The sequence below is a fragment of the Chrysochloris asiatica genome, unplaced genomic scaffold, assembly GCF_000296735.1.
Source record: "Chrysochloris asiatica unplaced genomic scaffold, ChrAsi1.0 scaffold00310, whole genome shotgun sequence".
In the NCBI taxonomy this organism is placed as follows: domain Eukaryota; kingdom Metazoa; phylum Chordata; class Mammalia; order Afrosoricida; family Chrysochloridae; genus Chrysochloris; species Chrysochloris asiatica.
This window is the reverse complement of record NW_006408828.1, coordinates 2,630,850-2,644,829: the sequence shown is the minus strand read 5'-3', so window position 1 is coordinate 2,644,829 and position 13,980 is coordinate 2,630,850. Positions and strand designations below refer to the sequence as shown.

The window sequence follows — 13,980 nt, the reverse complement described above, 5'->3', positions numbered from 1 at the left end:
CTCTTCAACACTTTAAAAAGTTCCTGTGCAGCAGATTTGCCTAATGCAATATGTCGTTTGATTTCTTGACTGCTGCTTCCATGAGTGTTGATGGTTGACCCAAGAATGAAGTCATTAACTGCAAAATAAGTTCATTAGCTCTACAATTCATCTATGGATTCCTGGTTTGGCAGTGTAGAATTAGCAGTAGACCGCAAGGTCGGTTTGAACAGCTAGGTTGGTGGTTCAAATCCACTAGCTACTCCTCAGAAATCCTATACAGGGTCGCTATGAGTTGGAACCAACTTGGCAGCGCTAAAAAACGATTAATCTATTTGCCACAGAACTGGCCTAACAAAGTCACATTCTTTCACCGAACAATCCCAGTGATCCCAACTCTGGTAGCCATCTCTTAACTCAAGACTATCTTAGAAAACAAGGGCAGCATGCACATTGCATAGCAACCAGAACTCTTCATTGGTAGAGTTTGAAACAATGGTGACCAGCTCAAACATGGTGGCAGATCTTACCACTTTTGAGTGTGTGTTGCTTTCCACGGTCCCAGTCCAAAATCAAAAACCAAACTCACTGCCGCAGAGTCCATTCCGATTCACAGCGACCCTGTAGGACAGAAAACTGCCCCACAGGGTTCCCAAGGCTGTGAGTCTGTATAGACACAAGTTGCCACATCTTTCCCCTGCGGAGTAACTGGTGGGCTCAAACTGCCGACCTTTTGGTAAGCAGCCAAGTGCTTGACCACTGTACCACCAGTGCACTTTACAGTCCTGGAAAAGTCTAGTACTCAAGTTACCAGCTAGCAGATTTATAATGAGGAAGTGAAGAAAAGCTATCCAAAACATCAAAGACCAATGGCTTACGTGACCAGCTGAAGCACTGCCTTCTTTGCCATACCTTATATTTCCCTTAAAGAAACTATATTCTAACCACAAGTTCAAAGCCCTGGTGTGGCGCTGTGGGTTAATGTGCTGGACTGCAAACTCTTTTTAACTGCAAGGTCGGCAGTTAAAGTTTACCAGCTGCTCTTTGGAAATCCTATACAGGGTCACTATGAGTCGGAACCAACTGGATGGCACTTAACAACAACAACAAACCCCAAGTTCAGTATTTCCTCTCTAGTGTGCAATATCCCTTAAGGTACTGTTTTTCAAAGTACTGGGCCATCCACTTCACCAGGGTACTTGTTAGAAATGCACTCTTTTAGGCCCTTCATAAGCACTACATCTGAATCTAAGGGTGAATCCCAGTGACACTGTGTGTACTTTTAAAAATGTTTTACTGTGAATTATGTGATAGTTTACATGGGAGAACATTAGCTTTACACTCATCCTACTGTATATAGTTTCATTGCCATGGTTACAATCTCTTCCATGGATCAACAACCAACCAAAAGGTACACCTTACAAGCGACATTGTGTTTTACACAAGTTCTAGATGAAGTTTGAAAAGCATCTTCTATAAAAATGTACATAGATACCTCCCCCGGCCCCGTTATTGATGCCAAGTGCCCTTCAGTTAGTTCTGATTCATAGGGACCCTGTATAAGGTCTCCAAAGAGTGGACAGCAATCTAATGCTTATCCTACAGCACAACAAATTGTGAATATTCCAATTAGTGTCTGGGAAACTGGATGACAGCAAAAAGCATTTTCCAATGCGAATTTTCTTGCACACGTCTTGGTAACTCTCCACCCATCCTTCAGCCTTGTTCTTACCAGCTAAATTGTTGTAGCAGTCTGTCTGCGTCGTATGCAGCATGTTTTCTTGTTCAGGTGTGAGAGCCGGGCCCTGAGGTCCTAGGTTAGGTATTGGGGAGGGCAGACTTGGGTCCAGACCCCGCAGCTGTAGCAGAGCTCGATGGTACCTACTCACGGCGTCTCGGTACTTCCCTTCCCGGTAGCGCTGGTTGCCCTCTTCCTTGTACAGCTGAGCCTCCTGCAGGCGCTTCTCCATAATTCTTAATCACCCAATACTCCTGCGGAATTGGGTGCGACTGAAGCTCCGAGGATGGGAGCAAGAGAATTGATTTGGGTAGATGACTCAGGAAAGCAGGAATTATTACCCTTCTCTGGGTAGGACCCTGAGAAGTGAGCTTTGCTTGTTTCCACCAAAGCCCCTTCCTCTCCTCTCTATGATAATTTTCAACCTCCAGAAATGCAGGCACAAACTAGGAAAGGGATGTGGGGATAGGAAAGTTAAAGATGAAGCGATTCATAAAGGGTGAATTCGGATGAAGATATCTCTGAAAAAGCGAAGGCCCTCAAGGAATTGTGGCCGTCGCGACCGCTGGCTGAATTTGCTTCCCCCTTTCTTTTGGACAAGCCCTGGTGGTGCAGTGGTTAAAGCTCTCAGCTGCTAACCAAAAGGTCAAGGGTTTGAACCCACCATCTGTAGCACCGAAGAAAGATGTGGAAAGAGTTACAGCCTTGGAAACACGAGACAGCTCTACTGCATTCTATCCTACAGGGTTGCTGTGAGTCAGAATCTACTCAAAGGTAGTTGGCTTGGTTTGGTTCTTTTGGACACACCCCCCCTGACCTGGAAGTGGAAGGAAGTAGGCGGGAACGACTGCTAAAAACAATCAAGAGGACTTGCCTCCATCCTAGCCCTTTATTTATACTTTTTCAACAAGCATTAGTTGATATTTGTGGTCTCAGCTGGAGAACTATGAATGAGGTACGTGTACCACAACCCAGAGCTAGCGACTAAAGCGGCCATATAAGCATCTCAGTTGCAAATCCAAGCCCAGCGGTCAGTTCCCAGCACTCGGCAAACGCCTAAGCCCGGAAGTCTAATGAACTTGGGTCTAAAGCGGAAGCACAGAGACGTAAGGGTCAGATCTCCCGACAGTTTTGTATCCAAAGAGACGTGCGCACAGCGTCACGGCGCCCTATCAGAAGCGGCATCGGAAAAAATGGCCCGCAGAAATGACCCCGCCTCTTTAGTCTCCCCGGCGGATCGACTCAAAAAAGTCCCTAGACATCTCAGCCAATTGGAAAAATATGAATGAGACCAGATGACCAACCAGAGCTGCAGATAACTATTCAATCTGGCCAATGAGAGAAATGCAAGGCGGGGTCTGGACGTCTATTGCTAGGCAGAAGTATAAGACTGTAGGAAAGATGAGCGTCTGGGGATTCAGTGTTCCCAAGTTTTGGAGCGCCCTTTTGTAAGCAGAAAAATAATTACTAGTAGGTTTTTATGTTGCAACACGTTTTAAGCAAGTGGAGAACAGTCATTTGTTCTTACTCTCAAGAAGCTGCTGCCTGCATAGACACTAAGGAAGAAACTAGCAAGCACACGCTACAGACTGCAGTTGGAAGTCGGAAGAGGGAGTGGGAGGGGCGTACGAGAAAGATGTTCAGACGACTGCGCAGAAGCCTCAGCCGAAAGTACGGAAAAACAGGCGCGCACACGCTTCCGTGCTACGAGGCACTTGAGTCACTGCCAGCCTTTCCCGTCTTGGCCTCTGATGCAGCTGCGCAGTAAAAGCACCAGCGACGATTGGCCCAGGAGGTGAAAGGAGGCGGGGCAAGCTAGCGTTCTCGGCGCGCGCCCGCTGTAGTAGAACTGAGGGGCGCTGGAGAGGAACCAGCTTCCCGTCGCGTAGTTTGGGGCTCCGTGGGCGGAAAGGGGAGGGAAGAAGGAAAGAGAAACATTAGGTAGCGGAGGCTACGCGCGGCCCTCATTGCGTGCGTGAGTGCGCGCGTGCGCTCGCTCGCGCGGGCTCAGGACTGGCGCGTGAGGCGGAGGCGGGCGGCGGCGCCAGCGCCTGCGCGGTCGGGCTCGGTCGACGGTTCGCAGGGGAGGAGGCGGCGGGAGGCGGAGGAGGCGGCGGCGGCGATGGAGGTGAAGCGGCTGAAAGTGACCGAGCTGCGGTCGGAGCTGCAGCGGCGGGGCCTGGACTCGCGCGGCCTCAAAGTGGATTTGGCGCAGCGGCTGCAGGAGGCGCTGGACGCCGAGATGCTCGAGGACGAGACCGGCGGTAGCGGGGCCGGGCCCGGCGGGGCCTGCAAGGCGGAGCCTCGGCCTGTAGCCGCGTCGGGCGGCGGTCCGGGCGGGGACGAAGAAGACGACGAAGAAGAGGACGAGGAGGACGATGAGGCGCTGCTTGAGGACGAGGACGAAGAGCTACCCCCAGCCCAGGCCTCGGGTCAGGCCGCGCAGCCGCCGCCGGAGCCCCCGGAGGAAGCAGCCGAAGAGGCCGCGCCCGAGCCCGATACTTCCGAGCAGCCGGAGGAGTCCACGGCCGGGTCAGGTGGGGTGAACGGTGGCGAAGAGCAGGGCACCGGCAAGGGGGAGGAAGACGAGCCCGAGGAACAGAGCGGGGACGAGACTCCGGGATCCGAGGCGCCGGGTGACAAGGCCGCAGAGGAACAGGGTGAGGAGCTGGCAGCGGAGCCTGGCTCCCAACTGCCGGGTGCGCCCCGATCTAGCACCCCGCCCTGCATCGTGGGGTTCGATCCCGCCCCTGTTCTTACTTACTTGGAAGTGTGAGGGCCCAGTTGCTTTTGGTGGGACTCCCCCGGGGAGAGGGTTTGCATCTCCGATCCACTTTTCTGGGCCGTGTGGTCGCCACTGGCGTGGCCCGCTCTGCCCCGCTCTGCAAGAGGCTGGTTCTTGCCTCTCTTGGTTCCTTGATGGTAGAATGGAGGTGACTGGTTCTGCACGGGCACTGTCCAGGGCACCTGTGGAGTGGTCTCCAGCCCTAATGCTTCTCCCTCCCAGAACCCCAAACGCGCCAAGGAATTGGCGATCACACCGACAGCCAGACACCCCCCCCCCTCGACAGTTGGAGGCGTAGGCTTCTGGGCTATCTGACTGTTGACTTCGCCATAAAAATAATTAAGCAGTAAACGAAGTCCGACTAAGTTTTACGCCTCGCCCCATGACAAGCACAGTTTTAGAGGTTGAGCCACGCAGAGAATTCCGGGAAAGCTAACCTTGCTCTTGGTTTTAGCTGCAAGGGGAACAGCCTCGATGGAGTTTGTGGGTGTCCGGTTTAATTGGTTACTAGTGCAGAGAACGCTCTCACCTAGTCCATTTAGAGTGAGTTCGTTACCGGACCTATCTTAGAGCTTTCACCTTGGCTGTATCCTTAGCTTTACATTTGAGTCTCCACCGTATTGTATCGCCAGATGGGCATATTTATAGATTGGCTAGACAGTTGTACTAGCCTTTTACATTTCAGGTCCCCCCTGATTTCCTGAATGGAAATGATATTGAGATCCAGTGGATAACCTTGTGGAGGAGCCACACAGCTTTGCCCCAGGCAGTGACCTTTCTTCTTTTGAAGTGAGGGGATGACTAGAGCTGATCCTTACAGTAACTGTCAGTCCGGAGGCAAACTAAGTCTTCCTGTCAACTGGATTGCTGCTGTTCTTTTCACGATACTTTTTGGGTTGCTACTGCGTTCTGTCCTATGATTGGAACCCACTCTATGACAGTCACATGCAACTTGCAGATAGTTTGTCCTGTGGCCTGGAACAGAAATCCTATTACATAACCTTTATATTCTTCCAAACAGTAAGTAACAAAAATTTTGAGGATGGGAATAACTGTTTTAAAGAAATAATTATTCAAAAACCGTCTGTACTGTTGCAAAGTACAGTAAGAAAAAAATCCAGGGTGTTTTCCTCTTACAAAGAATGTTGCTAAATATACGACACCACCTTTTTGCCCCAAATTGAGGGTGCAGTATTATTTATGGGTCCCTTGTGACTTCATAATTTGCTCTTGTAAGTTTCAGTAAAGATCCATGATGAAAGTACAGCTTTGTGCCATGGACCTGAGTCTGTTTCTACAGAAGTCAGGCCATGGCTGTGCATTTTAAAGATGGAAAGACAAGCTCTTTAAAAACTAACGAAATGAGGCTGTAGAAGTATGTATCCTCAAGCTGTGAAAGTGCAGGAAGATATGTACGAAGTGCTAACTGTTGACGCTCAAATCTGACCATCTGGAGTCAGAGTGAAATTAGCCTATAAAGATCGTGACTTTTAATGATTTAGAGTATGTTTCTTCTTATGTCATATGGAAAAGAAACTGCAGTCTGACCTGATTTCACCCAGTACATTTAGAATGCACAAATTGCCCCGTTTTTATCTAATGTGTTAGCTGTAATTAACCTGTAATGTTCCATGTTATTTCTTTTATTTTTTGTTTTCCATAATAAAATCCCAGCCAATGGCAGGAAGGTGATCTTTGGAAATGAAATCTTGTGGGCGTAGTAGGAATAACCTGGCCCTTCTGATGAGACCGTTACTCAGCCCCTCCTCTAGTTTCTTTGGTTCTGAGCTAATTCTGCACACCAATATAAAAACTGCTTGATTTTCTTTCCCTCCTTTTTGTAGGAGATGATCAAGATAGTGAAAAGTCAAAACCAGCAGGCTCAGATGGTGAGCGGCGGGGGGTAAAGAGACAGCGGGATGAGAAGGATGAACATGGCCGAGCTTACTATGAATTCCGAGAGGAGGCTTACCACAGCCGGTGAGGGAAACGGTCCCTTTCCTTGAAGGGAATGTCTGTTTTTGGTGTCCCTGATGTTGATTGGAGAGGCTGGAAGGCGGGTGGATTAAAAAGGAAACAGGTTTTTATAGGACTAAATTTTAGAACATATCTATCCTGGAAAGCTCTGGTGGCCCTTTCTCATTTGTTGCAAGAAGCTGTGTGCTGGGATTTTATATTGACTGAAAATTTAAAATACACACCCCTCAAAGAAGAGGGCCTTGGTTACATTGTCTTTGCTTTTGTCTCCTGTGCATAGCTCAAAGTCTCCACCACCCACTGAAGAAGAAGCAAAAGAGGAGGAGGAGGATCAAACCCTTGTGAACCTGGACACTTGTATGTATAAAGCAGACAGCTCGGGGTTTTTGAAACTAATCTTAAGAGTGGTTTTAGAGATTGCAACTTCTGGCCTGCATGTGGGAAACTTAGTATCCATTTTTCATAACTGGCCTTTTTTTTTTTTTTTTAAGTTTCTATTAGGAATTGGGTGATAGTTTACAGGAGAACATCAGCTTTACATTCATCCTATCATATTTCATTGCAATGATTACAGTCCCCTCCATGCACCATCATTCGATAGTGTTTGCTTCCATTCCCTCTGTTTTTTTGGATGTACACCAAAGCACTCAGGAATATACAATCATTCAGACAACCAAAGGGCACACCCCACAAGCCTGCCCCCCAGCCATCAGCACACAGCCGTCTCCCTTCCTGAGTCCAGAGTCCCCAGCCACTCCATCTCTGCATGTCATCCGTCTCTGCCTCCATCTGTGGTGTCACTGCTTCTCTGGATAGGGTCATAACTGGGCATATTTTAACCCGTTTGGGCCTTTCATGTGTTGGACGTTGAAACAAATGAATTGCTTCTCTCTTCACAGATACCTCGGATCTCCATTTTCAAGTGAGCAAAGACCGCTATGGAGGGCAGCCACTTTTCTCAGAGAAGTTCCCTACCCTTTGGTCTGGAGCAAGGAGTACTTACGGAGTGACAAAAGGGAAAGTCTGCTTTGAGGCCAAGGTAGTAAACGTCATTGAGACCATTCTTTTATTCAGTTGTTCACATACTGGACCCTTGTTCTTCAGTATTTAATTGAAGTAGAAGAAAATACCACAGTTTGGTGATAATCTTAGTGCCATTAGCTGAGAAAGGACCCCGTGGATTTGGTTGGATTAAAGTAACAATTGTTAGTTGGATGTTAGTTGTCGTATTTGTTGTTTTCAGTGGTGATAGAAACATTGTCTCTCTGCTCTGAGTTGGGCAAAGGAGCTGAGAATTGCTTTTCTGATTTGGCTAGGTGACCCAGAATCTCCCAATGAAAGAAGGCTGCACAGAGGTGTCTCTTCTTCGAGTTGGGTGGTCTCTTGATTTTTCCCTTCCACAACTTGGTAAAATTATTATTTTTATTCCCTCATTAATGCTTGCTGTCCTATTGCTTTCTCTATGGAGAGTTTGTGTTTAGATCACTAATTTGTCATCTACTTTAGGTGAGGATGAGTTTTCGTATGGATTCGATGGGCGAGGACTTAAGGCAGAGAATGGACAGTTTGAGGAGTTTGGCCAGACTTTTGGAGAGAATGATGTCATTGGCTGCTTTGCTGTAAGTCTTGAAAGTTGTGGGTAATTAGTGAGGACAGGATAGAAGACACTGGGAATTCAATTGTGCTTCCCATCAACTGCCCACTCTCAGGCATTTGATGCATTGCTTACTTAGTTGGGTTGTCTGACACATGAGTTTTTTAAAAAAGTTAAGCTGTAAGATTGAATAAGTCTTAACCCCTGCAAGCCCATGAGTGAGTGCTCTTGTGTTTTGTCATTGTAGAATTTTGAGACTGAAGAAGTAGAACTCTCATTCTCCAAGAATGGAGAAGACTTAGGTGTGGCATTCCGGATCAACAAGGAATCTCTGGCTGACCGGGCTCTCCTACCCCATGTCCTCTGCAAAAATTGTGTCATAGAATTAAACTTTGGTCAGAAGGAGGAGCCCTTTTTCCCCTCACCCGAAGAGTTTGTGTTCATCCATGCTGTACCTGTTGAAGAGAGGGTGCGCACTGCAGCCCCTCCCAAGACCCTAGAGGAGTGTGAGGTATGCCACACGGTATGCAGAAATGCAGTGGAGGGTGGGCACGCTCTCCCAGGTCTTCTCTTCTCAAAGCTGCACCCAGGGCAAGGGAGAAACTTGAGGTGAGCCTGACTCACCTGGCCCCCGTTTATTTGTTCCTTGCATTCCTGCTTCTGTTTTCCTGAAGGTGATTCTGATGGTTGGTCTACCTGGATCTGGAAAGACCCAATGGGCACTGAAATATACAAAAGAAAACCCTGAGAAAAGATACAATGTTCTGGGAGCTGAAACTGTGCTCAATCAAATGAGGGTGAGTCGCTGAGGGTGGGGCTAAGCCAGCTGTAGTATTTGCTCTAGAGGCACCAAGAAACTCCTAAGCTGTCCTCAGTGGGATTCGTTATTCGGTGTCTGGGGATTGGGTCTTTCCCTATTGTGTCTATAAAAAGGATTTGTATTCCTCTGTTTTGTTGCCCAGTTTTTAAAAGCAGGTGGATATCTATCAAGTGTCCATATTGAGACTGCAATGGAATAAATTTATGTGATCGCTTTGGTGGCTTTTGAAAGAGGTGACATGTAGCAGTGATTCTTGGGCTCTGATTTGCTGCATAACTTCTTTCTTTCTCCTCACTTCCTTTCAAACTCACCAGACGAAGGGGCCTGAGGAACCAGAAGTGGACCCCAAAAGTCGAGACCTTTTAGTTCAGCAAGCCTCCCAGTGCCTTAGTAAACTGGTTCAGATTGCTTCCCGGACAAAGAGGAACTTCATTCTTGACCAGGTACTGTTCAGACACGCGTTTGCAGCCTGATGAAGCCTGATTTTACAGGTGATGTAAAGGTGAAGGTTCTGACATCTGTCTAATCACATGATGGTACTGTTACATGGGAACATGTGTGGAGAGAGAGACTGAATTTAGGAACAGAAGCAGGCCACCTAATTATAACCAACTTGGTTGTGATGTTTTTCTGAACTTAGAGATACCTTTACTGTTTTTGCCAGAGTATCTGAAGCCACACTATAGTAAAATAGAGGCAATGGAACAGACCTTGGAGTTTGTTGGGATTCTTGGCTCCACCGTTCAGTAGTTTGTGGCCTTGGACAAGTCCCTTAACCTCTCTCAGAGTCTTAGTTTTCCTGATGTACAAACACAAGATGATACTGGTCATGTAGAGTTTGAGGAATTAAAGGAGAGGGTAGACATAGACCTCTAACTTCATGCCTCACTAAGAAAAGATGCTAAAAAGTGTTCTGCTTGCATTTACGTGGTGATTTTTATTCCTAAAATGTGTATTCTTATTTCTGTCTCTAGTGTAATGTGTACAACTCTGGCCAAAGGCGGAAGCTGTTGCTGTTTAAGACCTTCTCTCGGAAGGTGGTGGTGGTCGTCCCTAATGAGGAGGACTGGAAGAAGAGGCTGGAGCTGAGAAAGGAAGTGGAGGGGGATGATGTGCCTGAGTCGATAATGCTAGAGATGAAAGGTGGGCTCAAGCCCCACAACTTAAGGGGGCCTGTCTTTGCTCAGTGAACACCTGACGGGGCCTCTCTGCACCTGGAGGGATTGGATTCTCCACATGGGACGTGTAATCTGAAGAAGAGCAACTTAATTTGTAGGGAAGTGAATGAGCTACGAGAAGAGGGAAGCAGGAGTGTCTCAGAGTCACTTGGGATAAGATACAAAAAGATATAAAAGAATGAGAGACTTCTGGGGCAATAGCAACTCGAGTAACACTGAGCCACCAGCTACTCATTCAGTAAATATTGACGCAAGGCCCTCTGTTTGCTCAACCTTGTCCTAGGCACGGGGGCAGGGGAGCGACAGCAGTGAATGAAATTAAACTCTGCCTTTGTGAGATTTATATTCTAGAGGGGAGGCGGGGATTACTCTCATTCCAAACGAAATGTGGTTGGAATGAACATTGTCATTGGTTTATCATGATTTCTGGCATCGTGTTAGGCCTGTTGCTGTTTTTTGTGTTTATTTCTCTTGGGGTGTGGCTGAAATAAAAAATCTAGGAAATACCTTTAGAGCAGGGTGCCCACGGGGCAGTTAACCACCTTGGATGACTCAACTTCCTGGGTTCTGGTAGTGTGATTGCCCCCTTGCTGCCTTTAGTTTGGCAGCCCTCTCGGCCCTATGTCTTACTGGCCCTCCAGAGGCTGTCATTCCTAGGCGTGTGAGCTGGAGTCTCTCGAGTGTGTTCCATTACTACTATTGAGGTGCTTTGAGTGCAGTTTCCTAACACTGAAGGTTAACTGGACTCAACTAAGAATCATGAAAGCCCATTGAATAGGATTCCTACTGGGCCTCAGCCTCTGAACTTGAACTGTAGAAACTGGCAGGTGGCAAACTGGCCCGTCAAGTTCAGGTGGTAAAGGAGACTTCTGTTAGAGTAGATGCTGTCAGGCATGGGTCAGTTTTTCATAGAGTCTCTTAGAAGTGTATTTCTTAACATTTTATCTAACAAACACTAAAACTTTCTCAGTTACTGTTTAGTCTCTGGCTACCTCCTTTTCTCCTGATAAGAACTCAGCGCCCAGGCCACCCTCGTGTATTATGTATAACTTGTGAACTTGTAAATCAGCAGTTTGCAGGGAGCCCTTTGCTTGGGGCTCTTGCAGTTTAGGGAAAATTGAATTTGATCACCTACATATGAGTGTGAACTAGGCCTGTTTTTGTGCGAGAGTAGGTGAGGTTTAGACGCACACTTTGTCTACTGTTGTTTCATCATGAGCTCTTATCCATCTGTGCACTAGGCAGGCTCACACGCCTCTCTTACTCTCATAGCCAACTTCTCTCTGCCTGAAAAATGTGACTACATGGATGAGGTGACCTACGGAGAGCTGGAGAAGGAGGAAGCTCAGCCCATTGTCACTAAGTACAAGGAGGAGGCAAGGAAGCTGCTGCCGCCCTCTGAGAAGCGGACAAACCGCCGAAACAATCGAAACAAACGCAACCGGCAGAACCGAAGTCGAGGTCAAGGCTATGGTAAGTCCCAGGGACCTGCCTGTTCCCAGCCTCCATCTGTTCTTTGTGCTGAGTCCAACCGGACCCATAGGAGAAGGTCGAGGAAACCATATTACTAGTAGCGAGGAAGTCCCTTCTCTGTGGAGCTCGGTGCTTTGTGTGTTTGTTTGCTGGGAAAGTGATGTTGAATGCTTACTCTTCCTTGTTAGATGTGGCTCCCCACTCACTGGTCTGTATACCTGAAGAGTTTGCAGTCACGTTCACGCTCAGGCTGATCAAACCCACTGTGTAGACCAAAAAGTAAATGCATTCTTCAGTTCTGTTGAAACAAAACAGAAAATGATGTTGAGTTACAAAGAACAGTAGTGATCACTAGTGGAATTCATCCTGTCCCCCAACCCAGTGTCTTTGTCGGTTAGACCCTCAGTATAGCTACACTGCCCTTTAAACATGTGTCTGTATGTCAGTCAGTAAGAAATGTTGAGTGTCTGTTCTGTGCTTGGTGTTGGCTTTCCAAGCGTCTGCCCACAGGGAGCTTAGGGTCCAAAATCTGTTTTCACTTGTATAAACTGATGGGAATGGGTTATGGGATGTCTTAGACCCCTTCCAGGGCTGAAGGTCTGTGGTTCTTTGAATGGCAATTTTGATACCACATTTCCAGCCACCTTAGGAGTGGGGGAGTGTCCAAAGCAAGGTAGCTTGGTTTTCTTCTCCCTTTTCCCCACCTTCCCCTCAGACTTTGGAAGGTCCAGGCTGGTGTTTTAGTTACCACTGTGTAAGCCTGATGTGGGCAGGCCTTCCACCCCCCAGAGTTGCCTTTTGGCTCCGACTTTTTGATTGCCACTCAGCCAGGACCCCTCGCCAGCTGTCTGAGCGCACTCTCCGTTTCTCTTCCAGTGGGCGGGCAGCGCCGAGGCTACGACAACCGGGCCTACGGGCAGCAGTACTGGGGGCAGTCTGGAAGCAGAGGGGTGAGTGCAGCTCTCCTTCTGCGCCTCCCTCTGGGCTGTGATAGCCATTCCTATTTGCTTGGGGAAGCAGAGTGGTTTGGGCTGTGTTCTAGGGTTTAGGGTTTTGCCTGTTCAATGTGTTCCCCTGAAAGACTTTCTTGTGGGAGAAACGAAGCCTGTTGATCATACCAAGCTAAGCTGTGTCTCCTCTGAGGGAACCGCAGTGGGTTATGATGTGAAAAGCCCATCCATCTTGGCTCCATCTCTTTGTCGCTCCTCAGGGTTACCGTCATTTCTACGATCGCTACAGGGGTGACTACGATCGGTACTACAGCCGTGACTATGAGTACAACAGATACAGAGACTATTACAGACAGTACAATCGGGATGTAAGTGTCTTCCTGGGACAGCTGGGGCGAGGGGGCACCATCAGCCTTGCCTCGCCAGCCTGAGCCAGCTCTGGCGCCCAGTGATGGGGTCTCCCCTCTCTTCTAGTGGCAGAATTACTACTACCACCCCCCCCAGGACAGACCCCGCTACTACAGGAACTACTACGACTACCACGGGTATCGGTGAAGCCCCTGTCACGGTCGCCGGTCAGCCATGAAGCTGAATCTCAAAACACAACCAAGGAAAACCGGGGCTGGCGGGGGGAGGGCGGGGGGCGGGGGAGGGTGCGCAAGCCGGGGGGGTGGGGAGGGAGGGTGGAAAACAATGGCAAAACTGTACATTTTTTTAAAAGTTTGTTGAAAAGAATATTGTCTTATTCTATAAAACATTTCAAACCTAGTTAGATATTTGTAATCAAAAACCATTTTGCGCGGAGAGTGGCACTCAGGGCTGCCTGCCCGGTGCCCTGCAGTTGGACAGGAAGCCAGCGGGACGGGTCACCCTCTGACCACCGTGTGAGGCAGCTGCAGGAGCAGGCAGGAGCGGGGACAGGGAGAGCTTGTGACTGGGGCAGTGAAAATAAAGGATTGGCTCTTACCAATCACTTGCACCAACTAACAAGTCTGCATTTTCTTTACTGACCTTTCCCTATTGGGATATCTGGTCTGGTGGGCTGGGAGGCCAACATGTCCCTATTTCCCCTGTCTGGTGCCTTTGTGCCCTGTGGCTGAGGCATGGAGACTGCCAGTGGGGTGGTTCTATTATATAGGATTCCCAGGCCAAGGAGGCACAGAGGCTGTTGTTGATGGCAGAGTAGAATAGCTTGCCCTTTGGTGTACCCAGTGATAAATGTCCCTAATGTCCAGGGCGAGAATGGGATGGCAGCTCGCAGCCTGATGACATGGTCTGCCAATCTCTAGTCTCTGTCTTCCAGGGTTGAGACAGTTGGGAGGGCCCAGAAATCATCTCTGGCCTCTTACAGTGTAAGGCAAGCGAAGGAACGCTTCTCAGGGTTTCAGCTCACAGAAACGCAGCAGGCGTCTTCGCTGCAGCAGGATATGTATATAGGGGAAGCCTGTGGTGTGGGCTGCTAGGCCCAGGTGCTGAGAATAGCAAC

The 13,980-nt window shown here is 48.4% G+C and overlaps 2 protein-coding genes across 2 annotated transcripts in view; one reads left to right on the top strand and one right to left on the bottom strand.

Moving 5' to 3' along the window:
- TTC9C (tetratricopeptide repeat domain 9C) overlaps nt 1–1,949 on the bottom strand; it is a 10,482-nt gene extending 8,533 nt beyond the window's left edge. The window contains exon 1 of the mRNA XM_006875022.1: nt 1,712–1,949. Coding sequence (XP_006875084.1) covers nt 1,712–1,949 — 238 coding nt within the window. The remainder of the gene's footprint in view (nt 1–1,711) is intronic.
- A 1,890-nt stretch (nt 1,950–3,839) lies between these two features.
- Nucleotides 3,840–13,049, top strand: HNRNPUL2 (heterogeneous nuclear ribonucleoprotein U-like 2). The gene is made up of 14 exons (XM_006875021.1): nt 3,840–4,377; nt 6,347–6,482; nt 6,760–6,836; nt 7,379–7,518; nt 7,796–7,886; nt 7,986–8,098; nt 8,321–8,584; nt 8,748–8,870; nt 9,208–9,336; nt 9,868–10,036; nt 11,344–11,544; nt 12,421–12,494; nt 12,755–12,862; nt 12,969–13,049. The coding sequence occupies exons 1-14, from the start codon at nt 3,840–3,842 to the stop codon at nt 13,047–13,049; spliced, it is 2,244 nt and encodes a 747-aa protein (XP_006875083.1).
- The last annotated feature ends 931 nt before the right edge of the window (nt 13,050–13,980 follow it).

Bases quoted from the DNA above. Each gene is read 5' to 3' on its own strand.
- HNRNPUL2 (XM_006875021.1), top strand. From the start codon at position 3,840: ATGGAGGTGAAGCGGCTGAAAGTGACCGAGCTGCGGTCGGAGCTGCAG. The intron at 6,837-7,378 runs GTATGTATAAAG...CTCTCTTCACAG, and splicing joins CCTTGTGAACCTGGACACTT to ATACCTCGGATCTCCATTTT. The intron at 10,037-11,343 runs GTGGGCTCAAGC...TTACTCTCATAG, and splicing joins GATAATGCTAGAGATGAAAG to CCAACTTCTCTCTGCCTGAA.